At 60.1% G+C, this 16,454-nt stretch overlaps 7 protein-coding genes across 7 annotated transcripts in view; 5 read left to right on the plus strand and 2 right to left on the minus strand.

Moving 5' to 3' along the window:
• GGTG_12791 (hypothetical protein) overlaps positions 1-1,068 on the plus strand; it is a gene marked incomplete at both ends in the record, with an annotated part of 1,566 nt that extends 498 nt beyond the window's left edge. Inside the window, 2 exons of the mRNA XM_009230692.1 lie at positions 63-761; positions 847-1,068. Coding sequence (XP_009228956.1) covers positions 63-761; positions 847-1,068 — 921 coding nt within the window. The remainder of the gene's footprint in view (positions 1-62; positions 762-846) is intronic.
• Positions 1-8,079, minus strand: GGTG_12792 (general alpha-glucoside permease). Its single transcript, XM_009230693.1, has 2 exons — positions 3,094-8,079; positions 1-3,002 (listed from the first exon to the last, which is right to left on the minus strand). Exon 2 carries the CDS (start codon positions 2,982-2,984, stop codon positions 1,329-1,331), a length of 1,656 nt encoding a protein of 551 aa, XP_009228957.1. The 5' UTR covers positions 2,985-3,002; positions 3,094-8,079; the 3' UTR covers positions 1-1,328.
• Positions 3,565-6,041, plus strand: GGTG_12793 (hypothetical protein). The gene is made up of 4 exons (XM_009230694.1): positions 3,565-3,861; positions 3,946-4,386; positions 4,464-4,729; positions 4,799-6,041. Exons 1-4 carry the CDS (start codon positions 3,830-3,832, stop codon positions 5,776-5,778), a joined length of 1,719 nt encoding a protein of 572 aa, XP_009228958.1. The 5' UTR covers positions 3,565-3,829; the 3' UTR covers positions 5,779-6,041.
• On the plus strand, positions 6,182-7,914 carry GGTG_12794 (alpha-galactosidase; the record flags this gene model as incomplete). Its single annotated transcript, XM_009230695.1, has 3 exons — positions 6,182-6,295; positions 6,402-6,678; positions 6,773-7,914. 3 exons carry the CDS (start codon positions 6,182-6,184, stop codon positions 7,912-7,914), a joined length of 1,533 nt encoding a protein of 510 aa, XP_009228959.1.
• A 162-nt stretch (positions 8,080-8,241) lies between the features above and the next one.
• GGTG_12795 (hypothetical protein) lies at positions 8,242-9,509 on the minus strand (the record flags this gene model as incomplete). Its single annotated transcript, XM_009230696.1, has 2 exons — positions 8,242-8,320; positions 8,398-9,509. 2 exons carry the CDS (start codon positions 9,507-9,509, stop codon positions 8,242-8,244), a joined length of 1,191 nt encoding a protein of 396 aa, XP_009228960.1.
• Positions 9,510-11,953: 2,444 nt separating this feature from the next.
• On the plus strand, positions 11,954-12,906 carry GGTG_12796 (hypothetical protein; the record flags this gene model as incomplete). The annotated part of the gene is made up of 3 exons (XM_009230697.1): positions 11,954-12,306; positions 12,522-12,564; positions 12,746-12,906. Exons 1-3 carry the CDS (start codon positions 12,037-12,039, stop codon positions 12,904-12,906), a joined length of 474 nt encoding a protein of 157 aa, XP_009228961.1. The 5' UTR covers positions 11,954-12,036.
• Positions 12,907-14,418: 1,512 nt separating this feature from the next.
• GGTG_12797 (hypothetical protein) lies at positions 14,419-15,903 on the plus strand (the record flags this gene model as incomplete). Its single annotated transcript, XM_009230698.1, has 3 exons — positions 14,419-14,435; positions 14,497-15,227; positions 15,659-15,903. The coding sequence occupies 3 exons, from the start codon at positions 14,419-14,421 to the stop codon at positions 15,901-15,903; spliced, it is 993 nt and encodes a 330-aa protein (XP_009228962.1).
• Positions 15,904-16,454: the final 551 nt, after the last annotated feature.

Genomic DNA, 16,454 nt, shown 5'->3' on the forward strand with positions numbered 1-16,454 from the left:
TCACGGCGGCGCTGGGCGCGTCATCCCTCGTGGCGGCCGACGGGCTCAACGCGCGGGCCAAGGCCAAGGGGCGGTACTGGGGCACGTGCGTGAACCCGGGGGTGCTCAACGACGGGCGCGCCAGCGCCGTCGTCAAGAACGGCGAGGACTTTGGCTCCTACACGGCCGAGAACGAGATGAAGTTTGACGCGCTCGAGCCGTCGCGCGGCAACTTCAACTACGGCAACGCCGACCGCATCGTGACGGCCGCCAAGGCCATCGGCGCCCACATGCGCTGCCACGCCCTCGTCTGGCACGCCCAGGTGCCCGGTTGGGTCCGCAACGGCGGCTTCAACAAGGCGACGCTCATCAGCATCATGGAGACGCACATCAAGAACGTCGTGGGCCACTTCAAGGGCTCGTGCTACGCCTGGGACGTGGTCAACGAGGCCCTCAACGAGGACGGCTCGTACCGCACCGGCGACTCCATCTGGGGCAGGACCATCGGCGCCACCGAGTTCATCCCGCTCGCCTTCAAGGCCGCCCGCGCCGCCGACCCGGCCGCCAAGCTGTACTACAACGACTACAACTGCGACAAGCCCGGCCGCAAGGCCACGGGCGCCCAGAACCTCATCAAGATGGTCAAGGCCGCCGGCGCCCCCATCGACGGCATGGGCCTGCAGGGCCACATGAGCGTCGGCCAGGTCGGCCCCGTCAGCACCCTGGTGCAGAACCTCAACGCCTTTACGGCCCTGGGCGTCGACGTCGCCTACACGGAGCTTGTGAGTTTTGGGAGGCCGTGTCAGATGTACATGTCGAGAGTGAACGAGATGAAAGGCTGGCTGACTGTAGTGACCAAAAAAAAAGGACATTGCCGCCCGCAGTGGATCGAGCCAGTTCGCGCAGCAGGCAACCGACTACGGCTACGTCGTCCAGGCTTGCATGCAGGTCAGCCGCTGCGTAGGCATCACCGCTTGGGGCTTCACCGACGCGCACAGCTGGATCAGCGGCGGCAACGCCCTGATCTGGGACTCTTCGTACAACAAGAAGCCAGCCTACAACGCCATACTGAACGGCTTTGGCCGTTAACCCTCAGTGCACTGCTATGTACGCCCAGTGTGGAGGCCAGGGATGGACTGGGCCGACATGTTGTTCCTCAGGGACCTGCACGGCGACCAACCAGTGGTACTCTCAGTGTGTTTAGAGAGGGAGTCTGGGATGGAGATAGGAAATGGCAAGAGGAGACGAGAAAGGCGTGACAAGAGAATTTTGTATTGGTCGTAACCATGAGGCACGATGAGAACAAACTATCGAAGCCGATAACTAAAACGCGTCTAATCACGGCTTCATCACTTCTCACTCTGCGCGGCAGCGTCGGCCAGGGCAGGCTTGAGTTCGTCAGCGCGCGCTTGTGAGAATTCGCGGGTTCGCACACGGTGCTCAAACAGAAGATCGAGCTCGGCATATGTCAAGCCCTTGCACTCGGGCAGGCGGAAGTAGGTCCAAAGGAAGAAGACAAAGGCGACGCCGGCCCAGAAGAAGCCAGCCTTGGGGCCCCAGTTCCAGGCGTTGACGCCAACCATCTGCGGCATGAGTGCGTTGTTGATGAAGACGGCGGCGTTGTAGCTGGCGCGGGCCAGAGCGACCGTCTTAATGCGGTTACGCGTCGACGGAATCTCGGCCACGATGGTGTAGCAGATGGGGCCCAGACTCAGCTGGAAGCAGACCAGCATGAGCACGATGAGGGCGGCGACGGCACGCGCAGCCTCCTGGTTCTGCGTGGTACCGGCACCCGGGGCGAGCCCGACGAAGCCGACAATCATCAGGATAACGACCATGACCAACAAGCCCCAGACATACAGGAAGCGACGGCCGAGGCTAGTCATGATGAACCAAGCAGCGACGCAGGCGAGCCACTGGGCGCAGCTAAGGATCACGTTGACATTGTAGGCAGCCTCGGTGGGCAGACCGCCGTTGGTCATGAACTGCACGGCGTATCCCATGAAAGGCACGCCGCAAAGGGCCTGGGTGATAAACACCATGAGGGCGATCTCAGTGCGGCGGAGGTCGGCGCCCTTGAAGAGATCATGGTAGTTGGTCCCGGCGTTGATCTTCTTCTCGTAGTTGTCCGTCGTCACCATCATGTCGATATGGGCGTCAAGGTCGAACTGGACATCGTCCTGAGGAGTGATGAGCTTGCGCACGGCGTCGCGGGCCTCGTCGACGCGGCCTTGGCGGACAAGCCACCACGGCGACTCGGGGCAGAGCAGCGTGACCACCATTATGGGCACAGGCCAAACCCACTGGACGGCAAAGGGGACCTTGTAGCCCAGCTCACCGGGAATGCCAAGAAGGCCGCGCAGGATGCCGGTGGAGAGAAGGCCGCCCGTAACCCAGCACAGGTTGATCCACGAGGTCATGTAGGAGCGTATGTGGGTGGGACACAGGTCGGCGGCGTACGAGACGGCGAGGGTCTGGAAGATGCCCCAGGGGATGCCCTGGACTAGGCCACCAGCCAGAAACATGGGCAGGCCGGTGGAGAAGAAGGGGATGAAGATTGCGCCGATCATGGCGGTCATGGACACCAGCATAGTCTTCTTGTAGCCGAGCCACTCGGTGATGTAGCCGTTGAGGATCAGGCCGATGATGCAGCCAACCTGGGTGCCGTTGAGGATGATGGTCTGCCAGCGAGCCGAGACGACCTTGCCGCCGTTGGGGTTGGGCTCGTCGCCGAAGCGCTCCTGGAAGGCCGGGAAGGGGAAGAAGTTGTTCATGAGTGACGTGTCGTAGCTCTCCATGATGATGCAGAGCGAGAGGAAAAAGGAGAAGAGCACGGCCTTGCGCCAGTAGCGCAGCGTCTGCCCAATGGTCATGTTGCGCTCGTTGGCCAGCGCCGCGTTAGTCTCGTCGGCGACATGGTTGCCGCCGAGGCCTATGGACGTGAACTTCTCAGTCGTGGGCTCGGCGCCATCGCCGGCGGCTTTGGGGTGGTCGGGGGCGGACATGGCGGAGTCGGCGATGGCCTGTGGCAGACGGGAGAGTCAGAGACTGAGGCTGCGCGATAGGAAAACGGCGGGCCATGAGCGTCGCATTGGAGGTGATATATATGCGTACCTGGATCCTACATAGCTCCCCTTACACCTGCCCAGGTGCCTTGCATTCTTGAATGCGCCCATCTCCTACCCAAGGCCCCTGTTCCCGGCATATGCAACGGCAAGGGTGAGGGTGTCTGGGCGGAGAGTAAGAGCGGGGAGGCAGATATTTTTTCTGCTCAGCAACGGCCTCCCCGTGGGAAAGGCGGCGTCATCTCGGTTCGTTGGCTGTCGGCCTCTGCATCTGCGGGGAATTTTCGAGGCCCTTGGAGGGCGGTGACCGGTGTGGCGGGAAGCCCCGTGGGGAGTTGGACTCTGGGGGAACGATACACCAGACCACGAGGGGACCACGAGGGCGGGCCAAGAGGCAAAAATCGAGCCAGGCCGCGGTGAGGGTGATGGCCAATTTGGCCAGCCCCTCACCTTTCTGCACCATCCCTGCTCCTCGAATTGCTTGACCGAAGCCCCACTCAGCTTTCCGCAGAGTTTTCCGCCACTAGTGTTGATCATGCCAAGCGTCGGGTCCACATGACGGTTCGCAACTCAGCACAGACATTACAATAACATTGAATGCACCCCAATATCCCTTGCACGTGCTTTCCGCCTGCCGTCGTCTCTGAACTAATTCCTATAATGCCAGTTTCCCGCCAGCTTCCCGGCCGTTTACCGTGTGACGTTCGCCTAGCGCTGCTTGCCGGACACCCGGATAGGCGACTCGCCCTAGCTCTGCGTCCTCCGCACTCTCCACCCGCCTTTTGATGCGGAAACCATCTGCCTGTGGTGTCTGTCGGTATGTTCCGGACCTTGACTGACACTTCTGATCCTTGTGCCATCTCTCCCCTGGCTGACCTCATCTCGCCTCGCCCTCCTCCAGAGCCCGTCGACGCCGCTGCATCTGGCCCGCGACCGACAGCCAGAGCCCATCCTGCGAATACTGTACACTGTACGGCTTACACTGCATCCAAAAGCCGCCCGATGGGGGTTGGTACCACCGCCGCCAGCTCCGGCTCCAGGTCTCGGGCAGCATAGACGCCCAGCTCCCAGCACGTTCCAGCCAAGCACAAATCGCACACCCAGTGCCCGGTCCGTCCTCGGAACGAGCTGCCACGGTACAGGCAGATGTCGCTAGCCAAAATGCCACCGTCAACATCGAGTCGCTGCCCATGGCCCTGAGGCTGGACCTGGTCGGCTGCTATTTTGACTACATCCACGACCAGTTCCATTCCATGTTCCATCGCCCTAGCTTTGAGGACGACGTTACCAAAAACCAGGTCCCAGGCATCTTGTTGCTAGCTATCTTCTCGCTTGCTGCAAGGTACGTCTCTTGATCCTTGCCAAGTCCACCATATATACGGTAAAGCTAACGAGGGATTCTCAATCACTGCCATGCAGGTTCTCAAACCATGGCCACCTCGCCGACACGGCCCCTTGCGACAGAGGAGAAAGATTCCGTGTCGCCTGCGAGGCGCAGCTACGGGTTCGCCATATCTCGGTGCTGACGGTCCAAGTTTGCGTCCTTCTTGGGGCATATGCCGCTGGACAGGGGGAGATTGAGGCTGAGAATGTCTACTACACCCTCGCTGGGCGCATGGCCTGCACCATGAATCTCATGGACCGCACAGCCTCCAGTCTTGTTGAAAGAGAAACAAACATACGAGGTCCGTATATCCCATGGCCCCGGTTTATCCCTGCGCATCGATCCGCTGACACCCAAGAAACAAACACAGCCTGGTGGAGTCTGTGCATGATTGATGTTTGGTCCTCGACGGCTGTTAAGCTTCCTCGGATTATGCCAGCAGCTCCGCATCTCGACGCTGCCGCCGTCCCTATGGATGAGATTCCGTTCCTGGACTTGGGAGGCATTGATGAGATGTCACCCAGCGGCCGGACGACACTGCTCGAGTCTCCGCTTTTCACACAGATGGTAAAGTTGAACCGGGTGCTCGCCAACATCATAGACTTCAACAAGACGTGCGTTGCCGCCCACCTGGCCGGCCCGGCGCTCGACAGTGGCGTGCAGAAGCTTTCGCTGGAGTTGGAGCATTGGCTTGTCAGTCTCCCACCAAGCATGCGCGACACACCCGAGAACCTGGCTTGGTTTGCCGCCCGCGGGCTGGGTCGCATGTTCGCTGCCGTCTACCTCGGCTATTACTACTTTAGCCAGCTGCTCTACTTCCAGTTCCTCGGTGGCAGTGCCGATGATGTCAGCAGCAGCAGCGGCGGCGGCAACGGCCGCTTGCCGGCGCACGTCGTCTACGCCGAGCGCTGCAAGGACCACGCCGCACGTCTTTGTGAGTTGATCTACCGCTGTGCGGCTACTGCAGGCGCCGACGTGCGGTATCCGATGGTAGCGCACGTTCTTGTCATCGCGTCTACGGTGCAGATCCACACACTGCTTTTTGCCGCCAGCGAGCGACCCATCCGCGAGGCGCGCGCTCGGCTGGAGCACAACTTCCAGATTATCCTACTGGACCTCAAGCCATTCTGGCCCGCTGTCGACGGGGCCATGAGCCGGCTGCGGGCTTTCCACCAGACCTGTCTGCTTCGCAGCGGGGATGGCGTCGGCGGCAGCAGCCCCGGCAGCAGCAGCGCCTTTGTCCTCGACCAGTGGCTGCTGCGCTTTCTGGTTGAGTTCGCGGATCATATGGAGGACGAGCCGCGCGAGATGGACCCGGACTACGAGGCTCTCTGGTCCCTTTCCAAGTGAAGGCGGGAGGACGGCCCTGGCGGTGGTGTGGGCCAGTTTGCGGAGCCGGGTGGGCTGCTTCGGCCCTCGGCGGCACATCCTGGGTCATCCGGACACCAGTAGCGGCGGAAAACACTGAGCCCAGGAGCCCCCTCCATCTCCACCCACTTTTCCGCACGAGCATACACAGTAGATATCACTTATTCATAGAAATTTAGTCAGTGTAGAGATCATCCCTGCCGGCCGCTGCCTCGCCCCTTCTCACCGACATTGACGGGCATGCATCCGGTACTTGACCGGCTCGCGCCGTGGAAATCCGGATTTACTGTCCGGCTCTGATGACAGACACCACTACTTAAGACTTCGTAGGACCCTATCTATCCTTCACGGTGCAAGCAATTGTCTGCCAGCATCCCAAATCACAATGATAGCACCAAGATCTGCTTCCCCGGCCGCGGCCGGAGCGCTTTTCCTGCTCCTAGCCCAATGCGCTGGGGCCATCAACAATGGACTCGCCTTGACGCCGCCGATGGGATGGGTATGAAGCCATTGTTTCCCTTTGGTCCTTGTCTGCATGTTTTGTTCGGTTTTTTTNTTTTTTTTGTAATGGAGCATGAGGGCTGACTGTTCACGTACCGGTAAAGAATAACTGGAATGCGTTTGGCTGTGACGTCTCGGAGCACCTGCTGCTGTCAACGGCTGAAAAGCTTGTCAGTCTCGGGCTGCGCGACCTGGGCTACAACTACGTGGTGTTGGACGACTGCTGGCAGGACCCCAAGGGCCGCGACGAGCACGGGAAGCTGCAGCCCGAGGCGACAAAGTTCCCGCGCGGCCTCAAGGCCATCTCGGACGATCTACATGCCATGGGCTTCAAGTACGGCATGTACTCGAGCGCGGGAGAGATGACGTGTGCCAGATTTGGTAAGTAGATGCGGCGGGAGACGAGCGAGACCCAACGTCAAGAAGAGACAAGGGGGAGGGAGGGTACAAGGGCGCTGACGCAAAGGTCCGACAGAGGGCTCGCTCGACCACGAAAAGGACGACGCGCAGAGCTTTGCCGCGTGGGGCGTCGACATGCTCAAGTACGACAGCTGCTACCACATGGGCCGGATCGGGACGCCGCAGATCTCGTTCAACCGGTTCAAGGTCATGTCGGACGCGCTGCGGGCGACGGGGCGCAACGTGCTGCTCAACCTGTGCAACTGGGGCGAGGACCTGGTGCACACGTGGGGCATGTCCATCGCCAACTCGTGGCGCGTCACGGGCGACATCTACGACTCCTTCACGCGGCCCGACGACCTCTGCGGCTGCGACGAGAACCGGCTGTCGGACCCGTCCTGCATCGCGCCCGGGACGCACTGCAGCGTGCTCTTCATCCTCAACAAGGTGGCCGCCTTTGCAGACCGCAGCATCCCGGGCGGCTGGAGCGACCTCGACATGCTCGAGGTGGGCCAGGGCGGCATGACGGACGACGAGTACAAGGCGCACTTTGCGCTCTGGGCCGCGCTCAAGAGCCCGCTGTTCCTGGGCAACGACGTGCGCGAAATGTCGCCGCGCGCGCTCTCCATCGTCAACAACCCGGCCATCATCGCGCTGAGCCAGGACCCGCACGGCCGGTCGCTGACGCGCGTGAGCCGCGCGACCGACGGCGTGGCCAAGGACGTCTACGGCGTGGGCGAGACGCACGTGTGGGCGGGCCACCTCGCCAACGGCGACCAGGCCGTGGTGCTGCTCAACGCCGGCGCCGAGGACCTCGAGGCCATGTCGGTGCCGCTGTCCGAGATCTTCACGGCCTACGGGCCGGGAGGGTCGGCGCCGCACGTGGGCTTCGACTGGGCCGTGCACGACCTGTGGGCGCACCGCATGCCCGACGAGACGGCGGCGCGGGTGCTGGCGGCGACCTCGGCCGACGAGGGCGCGGCGGTGCTGGCGGGTGCGAACTGGTACAACGCCACCGAGAAGCCGTACGAGGTCGGGCTGCGCGAGGAGGACCCGCGCCTGTTTGGGGAGAGGGTCGGGGTCGTCGAGGCAGGCGGCGTGCTGTCGGTGCCCGTCAAGAGGCACGCGGCGGCTGTGCTGCGGCTGCGGCGCATCGCGGAGGGACAGCAGGGGTTCAAAGCCAAGACGCTGGATCGTGTGGCCAAGGATGAGCTTTGAGATGGAACGGGACCATGTAGAATGAGATAATTTCTTGTTTGAAAAATGAAGACCGCTAAACTATTGTAATCGCTAGTGTCCCCATCGCTGCCCAAAGCCGACCCACATCCATAAGGTATGTAATCGTAAAAAGCCGTTCCAATCTCGGAACAAATCTTCTCAACCCCAAGTCCAACCCTTTCGTCTCCGCGGACCTCGCGTCCTGGTAATCGAGGACGGAAGCGTGGCAGGTGGTGCCGCTCCCGGACGCCAGTTTGGACGACCGGGGCGCATCCTCTGGCTCATCGCGCTTCTGCCGCGCTGGGGCGGCAGGAGCGCGGGCCCCTGCTAGCGCGGAGCAATCACTGTGCTCTTTTGGTTGCTGCAGGGCAGGAGGTAGGTGGGTAGGTGGTGTCTCCCGTCCCAGCTGAATTGCTTGGTATTGGGTGGGGAAAAAAAAAGCGTATTTGCATTCAACGTGTGCATTCGCCGCTCACTCCTCACCGCCCGTACTTGGGCCGCTGGTTGATGCGCTCGTTCTGGTCCTGCACGCCCTTGCGGGTCTCCTGATCGGCCCAGCGCAGGTTCTTGATGACGGGGGGCTCGGCCGACGACCGCGAGCCCGTCGACGACATGCGACGGTGGCGGAGCGCCGACGGCAGCGGCGGCGGCGTGAAGCCCGAGTTGGACGACCCGTACGACGACCCATACGAGTCGTACGCCGACGACGCGGACCGCGGCAGGCTGCCCTCATGGGGTCCCCGCTCGGGGGCCGACGAGGAAAACTCGCGGCCGCCGCGGCTGGTGCGCACGTCGTCGTTGGCCCGCGAGCGCTGGCTGGCGCGCCGGTGCAGCTCTTCGTCGTTGGACGCGTAGCCCTGCGGTGTCGCGGGACGATGGTGCTCGTAGCTGCTGCCGCTGCCGGGCCGCGAGGTGGAGTAGCGCCGGCTGCCGTGGTGGCGGCCGCGCGACCCGGCGTGCTCGACGATGGGCACGGGCCCGATGGGGATGCGCGCCGACACCTCGCCGCGGTCCTCGTACTGCTCCGACATGATGATGGGGCGCCGGCCCCGGGTCTCGTAGGCGGGCGCGATGGTGTGGCCCGTGGGCATGGTGGAGGAGCGCGAGAAGGGGATGGGCTTGCTCTTCTCGGACCTGCTGCTGGGGATGGGAACCGCGGCGGCGGCCTCGCGCCGCTCCTTGTCGCGGCGCCGGCGGCGGTCCTCCTTCTCGAGGTCGTACTGGCGCTGGGCCTCGCGCTCGCGCTGCTGCTCACGCTCGCGGCTGCGCTGTTCCCGCTCGCGGTCGTGGTCGCGGTCGCGGCGCGAGGGGGAGCGCGAGCCGCCCGTGACGACGATGTGGCCGCTGTCGGGGTCCAGGTAGATGCTGGAGCGGCGGCGGCGGCGGTGCGGGGGCCTCGAGGACGAGTCCGAGTACTCGTTGGACGAGGCGGGCGAGACGGTGCGGCGCGACGACGGGCGCTCGTACTGGTCCGGCTGGAGCCGGGCCGTTGTGGTGTAGTTGGCGCCGTACGGGTGCGGCTCGATCTGGTACGCCGGCTGGGCCACGTACTCGGAGTAGTAGGCCGTGGCCGGGTAGGTGGCGTAGGTGGTCATGGTGGCGGGTGCTTGGGGTTTGGCGAGGGCGGTCGAGGGTAGTTGAGGTGGCACCAGAACGCCCCTGAGCCCCTGTGATGGCCCCGAGAGTGAGGTCTCTGGGTGTGGCTGTTTTGGAGAGTGCACGTTGGTTGGCGTGTAGGGTGCCTTTATGGCGAGTTGCAAGCACGAGGTCTGAGGCTGGGAAGATATTTTGACGGTTGCTGGGATCTAACTTCTCGAGCCCCTCGAGTCTCTCCTTCGCCGGCTGGATACAGACACTTGGTTGTGTGTTCAACTCGTTGTGGTTGGGGATATGGCGAGTAGTAGTTGTTGCAGGTCGGGGAGGTTGTTGGGGTCAGGTGTGGTTTATATTAGAAATGGTTTACTTGTACCGCAGGTGACTAGCTGAGGAATAGAGGCCGGCAAGAACAACTGTTGGTGAGTCAGATGAGGCAAGATAAAAACGAGGGTCTACAAAGCTGAATCCCCGAGGGGGATCGCAACGCTTTATGGAAGCTGGCCGCAAGGCCTGGTCATCCAAGCCAAGCAGGGGGAACAGGAGCTGGGGTTCCCCTTGCGACGACGGGAGCCTGTGGGGCCAGCCCACCATCCTGGCACGCTGGCTGGGCTGAGCTTCCATACGCGACCAAGAGGGTCATCGGCTCCACAGCACCCCACCCCACCCCACCCCACCCCACCGCAACGTCGGTACCCAGTGTGCATCAGCGTCCAAGCTTGCTGAGGCAGGGTGGGCAGGTGAGCCAGTGCTGAGCGTGTTCCCGTTGCAGTAAGCCACCACTTTTGGCTTTAGGCTGGCGGCCGCCAAAAATTTCGCTACACTCAATCGCATCCACTCTGAAATCCTCCAGACTCCTTGTAATGACACTGAATGGGTACGGTTCCCGGCCACCCGTGAGCACAGTCCTGTGCTCAGCCAGCTAGGACTGATCCAGACGCGGCATGCGGCTGATTTTTTACTCAGTTGCTGTTGGGTCGCATATCCTACAAGGCTCGTGTTGAGATCAATTATGGGATGGCCGAATTACAGGGTTCTGCAACAGCCACAGACCTCGGAGGCCACCGAGGCCACCAACCACTAGACACTCTTCAGCTCGAGGCTAAGCACCCCCGTGCCATGACGAACAGGCCCCAGGGGCCGCAGCAGACAGAACCCTAGCACCCCAGCAGAGCCTGGCCGCTGGCCCATCGCATGAACTCGAGCACCCTGCCCTAGCGACCCGGACAGGGACGTGCCACCAAAAGAAGGCGGATTCTCCACGTGCCGACGGCCGCTGCCCCCCAGCGTGTCCCTATTCATAGCGACCTCTTTTTTCGCGAAACACGGTTTTTTTTGTTTTTTTTTCGCCTCCCCCCAGATGTAGCCCCATGCTCTGTGCTCTGGACACGCCAGAGATAGCAACACGCCAAAAGTCTGTCAAAAAAAAAATGGCCCATCTGGAGCTCCCAATTCCCGATGCAACGTCCTTGTGCGAGACGGCGCTTGCTCGCGCGGAAAAGCGGTGGCTTGCAACGCGGTTGTTCGGCAGCCGCCGAAATATTCAACGTGGGCCGGGAACGGAGTCGAAGGAATTAAGCTGCATGTAGAAGCGATTCACCACAGCCTGCCAATTTCCGCAGAGGCCTCTTTGGAGACCTCTAGCGTTTTAGGCCAGAATTTACGGCCTACCACAGCCGGGCTGTTGGTTCCAGAGTGAGATTTTGGTGGCTGCGCCTTGCAATTTGCTGGGGCCCACCGGGTCACGGGATCGCGACGCAGCCGCCACGAGACGAACGAGTAGAGAATCGGCCAACGCCGAGTAAAAAGACGGACGGCCTGCAGCGAGGACCGAGTTGTTTCTAATGATGATACGATGGGTGGATGCGTATGATGGGGTTTTGGTGAGCTGGCGTTTATGTCTCCACGACGCCGCCGTCAGGACTGGCAGACTGGCCAACATAATAATACCGACAATAAGATATGCGCGCGCATGATACGAGGGAGCAAAAACAGGGCGGGCCAAGTAAGGCATTCATTGGGCACGAAATATAGACATCTTTTAAGTTGGCCAACAAACAAAACAGGAATCGGGATTATTTGCTGTGGGCCTGCTTCAAGGAGCAGGGAAGTAATGGAACAGCAGCCTTGGTCGCTGCAATGGTGACAGGACGGCCGACCCGTCGATCTTTTCTTTTTATTTCTCCTTTGGGATCGCCACCTACGCAACCTCAGCAACCACGGCAACCCGGAAAGCTGTGCCAGAAATCAGGGTCCTGGCAGCCGTGCAAGTACGGGGTCCAGGGTACACCGTATGGATTGGGCCACGACCGATGATGGCACCAAAAAGTGACTTTGTGAGGGGGAGGGTGGGCCATAAGGTGGCGTCTTTGCATGCACCCCTTTATCGGGCTGCGAAAAGGAAATTTCCAGCATCGCAATGGATTCGTTTCCACGATGGTGACCTCGATTTGTGCCGACCTGTTGGAATGCTCACATTGGCTCCACGCTGCCCCATTCTGGTTGCTTGCGTGTGTAGAGCTGGCCAAAATGCATGGGTTTTCCTTGACGATCCACGCAATATCGCTGCCCAGCCTGGACAAGGCAGAAAAGGAAGGACGAAACAAAACAACGAGGTGTTGGTGTAGGAGGTATCGCGAGACGGAGGTCTGCCGCACGCAAAGGCTGTGGTGTGGTGCTAAAATCCTCAATCGCCACCGAGGGAGGTGGCTTGGCTTGGTGCGCGTGACGCTATTCGTAAAAGCATACCAGGCAGCTCACACTCACCACCGAAAAAAAAAACTTTTAGGGTGCTGCCTAGTAGGTGGGTGGTGGCGCGGCATCCATTTCCAATGCCGACGTTAGACCGTTAAACCTGCAAACTCCGAAACCGCAAATAGGAATTCTCATGTCCGACATGATGCATTCAACCCAATCGGACTAGTTCTTCGCGCAAATGCGAAAACGCACGCCGTCCAACGCCAACCACGCGACGATTTAGATTAACACATTATTTTATTTTATACCACGTAAAGCATGTCATTTGGAGCAACCACAGGCGTAACAAAGTCCAGCCAGGTACGGGGGCCAGACACATGGCGATGTCGGCCGGTTGGCACGGAATGAATGTCTCGCCGCAGGTCGGGTGCCTCAGCGGATGACTCGTCTTGGAGTTGGTGGTTATTGATTCCTACGCACTCGATGTGGGGGAGACCAACTCGATTGTGCTGTGCATACAGTACGCAGTAACGTCCCACAGTAAGCTCGAAGCGACCACCGAGGGTGGCTCGGCGCACCATCAGCGAACACCAAATTTTGGCTGCCTGCGTGTGCACAGTCAGGTCGGGGAATTCGTTACTTGAGGATGGCGTCATTAGAGTCGGGCCATGGCGCATGACGCGATATGGAGGCTCCTGCTAGAGTTTCCTCTCTGCTTTTTTTCTGTCTGGGGAGTAGGTAGCTTTCACCTATGGGAGTCGCTCCGACCTGGCCTGACTCTCCATTACCTGCTGGTGCTTGCCTCTCCACGCTGCATGCCATTTCCACACCGGGCAGGCTGTGCCTCGTCATCCCGCGCCCATTAGTGCCTCAATCCCGCAGCGGGATTTGGAGCATGGAGGCGTGAGCTTGGCCAATCGGTACTTGGGTGGTACACAGATTGGCGGGCGGCAGGCAGGCACGTAGCGAGGCCCCCAAAGTCCTAGACTGAGGCATGTGCGCACATTCAACACTTCAACACTTCTCCTAGATCGGGAAAGCTGCAGCCCGCCTGTCAGCCTGCCAGGTACCCAGGGTGGCAATGCGCCGGCGGCGGCGGGAGGCCTGCGCGGCGGAGGCGTCATCGTATCAATTGTGCGATCAGTCAATAGCGTAGCTCCTCGCTGGGCTGCGGCTAGTTTACGAAGCGTGAACTCCCTCGAGGTGAACTCCCTCGAGGTGAACTCCCTCGAGGCAAGTACCAACCTACTGCCTCGGGCCCTTCCTAGCCCTGTTGCCCTGATCCGGCAGCCTCCGTGCAGCGACGCAGCTAGCGGCGGTGACTCAGGCCGACATGACGAATCGGCCAATGTTTGGAGGGATCAATTTGATCGCTCTGGTGTGGGGCGAACTTTCCGGCACCTGACAGCCCAGCACATACATCATCATTCATCCCAAGACTCCAGTTCTTTTCCCTCCCCATCGGATCGGTTCACGTCTGTGCTTGTCAAAAGGCAGAGTCAAATTGTCGCTGTTGGTGGGGAAATACCGAACATGTTTGCCCGGAATCCAGAATGCTTAAAAAATCTATTTCGGGCCACAGGCGCTCCTACTCTGCACCTTCCCTCGTTTCGGATCTAAACATGGCGACGTAGGTCAATTGGATCTGGCGTCGTCTTGCCACCACCCAGCGCGCCTGCTTGCGGCCGCGGCCGATCTGATGCAACAGCAACCGCCGACGACTGCACCTTGGTCGTGTTGGATTCCAGAACTTCCTATGTGAACCCACCTGCACTCCGCTCTGTTGGGTAGTGGTAGGCGCTTGCCTTTTGGGTTCTTTCTATCACCATGTTCAATTGGCTCTGGGCTCTGGGCTCGGTTAGAGGCAGGTACCAGGCACGCGGGTCCTAATGAGGTCTCGACGAGCAATGGGAGCAGTTCAGTCTTTTGTTTGTCTCAGTCTTCTGTTTGTTTTCCCTTTTCTCCAACCCAACAACCTCCACCATCCGCCGCATCAACGGGCATTACTACAAACATCTTGGCAGCCATTCTGCCACCCAAGCATAGACATCACATGACCTTTATCGACTTTGTGTATTCGCATAGACATCCTCTTCTCTCCTCGACTGTAATCTGTGCCTCCCTCTCGCCAGCGCTTTCTACGAAGCCATCATGTGGCCAAAGGCTACGCCGCTCGCCTAGCGGGCAGCAATCATCCCAGCCTTGGGCGGGTTGATGCTCGGCTGCAGCATGTACGCTTCCCAATTTCGATGGCTGTACGATTCGATTTGCTGACCCTCTCGCATCATATAGTGCCACGGCAGGCGGCCTGACGGGCATGGCCGACTTTCGCGCACGCCTTTCGCCGGGCGGCTTCGGCCCCGTTGTGCACGGCTTCGTCGTCGGGGCATTCCCAGTCGGCTGCCTCGTGGGATGTGTCTTGGCTGGCCGCTTCGCCGACACGTTGGGCCTGATCCGGTCCATGTTGATGGCGGCCATCTCGGCCTGCGTCGGTATCAGCATCCAGATCGGCACCATCTCCTCTTGGCCGCAGTTCGCTGCTGGCAAGCTGGTCGAGGGCTTTGCCATCGGGGCGCTGTCGGTCATCACCCCAATGTACCACGCCGAAACCGCCCCTGCCAGCATCCGAGCAATGGTTACCGTATCCTTCCAGATAATGGTGGTTTCGGGCATTTTACTGGCACAGCTTGTCATCTATGGGACTTCGAACATCCCGAACAGCCTGTCCTGGCGTCTCCCCCTTGCCCTCGAGATACTGATCGCCGTCCCGCTTGGCATTGGCAGTTTTTTCCTCCCGGAATCGCCCCGGCTTCTCCTAAGCCAAGACCGCGAGCAGGAAGCTAGGGTGGTGATTGCCAAGCTCAACGACGTCGATGTCTTCCACCCCACCGTTCAAGACCAGGTCCAAGCTTTTCACCAAAAGTCCATCGAAGCCAAGAGCCAAGAACAGTTGAAGCGGTGCGAGTTGTTCACGGCGCCTGCCATGGCCCGTCGCCTGTTGATCGGCATTATGCTTCAGGCTGGTCAGCAGTTGACGGGCATCAATTTCTTTTTTACTTTGGCAACGACGTCCTGTCGGTCACTGGCGTAGGCAATGGCTACGTCTGCCAAATCATCCTGGGCCTCGTCAACCTGATTGCCACTCTTTTCGGCATTCGCGTTGCCAAACATTGCTGTCGTCGGAAAGCTCTGATCAACGGGGCTCTCGTCATGTTTTCTTGCTTCATGTGAGTATCACGCTTCCATGCCCCGTCATTCAACCTTTTTGCCATGTTACTAACCAGGCTGCTTAGTGTCTTTTCAACGATTGGAGAGTTTGTTCTTTCCAAGAACGGCACCAACAAACAACTGGGTCCAGGGCTCTGCATGCTAGCCGTTGCCGTCATCTTCATTGCCGCCTTTGCCATGACCTAGGGCCCTCTTGTTTGGGCGGTATGTGCGGAGCTGTTTCCAGCTCGCCATCGGTCAGCTGCTCTCGCCATTGCCACGGCCGCGAACTGGACGGTCAACGCTGCCATCGGCATCAGCACGAGCCACATCCTGGCCAAAATCCACTTCAAATATGGCTACTTCTTTGCAGCGTCGTGTTTGGCTCTGGCTTTTGGGGTTTGGCGATTCCTCATCGAGCCCAAGGACCGCGCCATGGATGAGATTGATCAGTTGTATCTCGAAAAGGCTGACGCTCGCAAGGCCCGTTGAGGCTGAGACGCGAACCGTCCTCGCTTTGGTGAAGAATGTCGTTCAGCTCTCGGCATCCAGAGCAGAGTGTGTAGCCGTTTTGGCTTCGGTTGCGTTTGCAGTCAGATGAGTACCTCGATACCTAGTTTCGAGTGTGTTGGCTGGACGGAGCCTTGGGTTGTTTGTGGGGTGCAGGCTTGTGTGGGCAATTTTGTCTGGGGCGGGGGAGAGATGAGAAGTCTTGGAGGGCTATTGATGGGGGCAGGTCTGTGTCCCGGCGTAGATCCTGCTCCTCTTTTCTTGTCCCATAGGTTCCTACGGCGCCAATCGAGACATGGCAGCTGCACAAGATTTGTGTTACCGCATGAATGGGCCATGCATAGTGCCAGTTCACGATGCACCTGAACCGCATATTAGGCCATCGACTTTGGCCGCGTTGAGGGCCAGCCAACAAAAAACCCAAGAGCCTCTCTATTTTTGGCAGCCCAACCCTGGCCCTGTTCTGGCCAAAACCGGTGGCCCTCTCGCAGGGCTGCAGAATTGGCTCGGCTGCGTTGCCGAACTGGCAGGGT

This window comes from Gaeumannomyces tritici (genome assembly GCF_000145635.1).
Source record: "Gaeumannomyces tritici R3-111a-1 unplaced genomic scaffold supercont2.9, whole genome shotgun sequence".
In the NCBI taxonomy this organism is placed as follows: Eukaryota; Fungi; Ascomycota; class Sordariomycetes; order Magnaporthales; family Magnaporthaceae; genus Gaeumannomyces; species Gaeumannomyces tritici.

What these genes read in the sequence shown, in the direction of transcription:
- GGTG_12792 (XM_009230693.1), bottom strand. Translation starts at nt 2,984, where the DNA reads ATGTCCGCCCCCGACCACCCCAAAGCCGCCGGCGATGGCGCCGAGCCC.
- GGTG_12793 (XM_009230694.1), top strand. Translation starts at nt 3,830, where the DNA reads ATGCGGAAACCATCTGCCTGTGGTGTCTGTCG. An exon ending in TCTGCCTGTGGTGTCTGTCG is followed by an intron (nt 3,862 to 3,945) that starts GTATGTTCCGGA and finishes GCCCTCCTCCAG; the next exon opens with AGCCCGTCGACGCCGCTGCA. An exon ending in AAGAGAAACAAACATACGAG is followed by an intron (nt 4,730 to 4,798) that starts GTCCGTATATCC and finishes AAACAAACACAG; the next exon opens with CCTGGTGGAGTCTGTGCATG.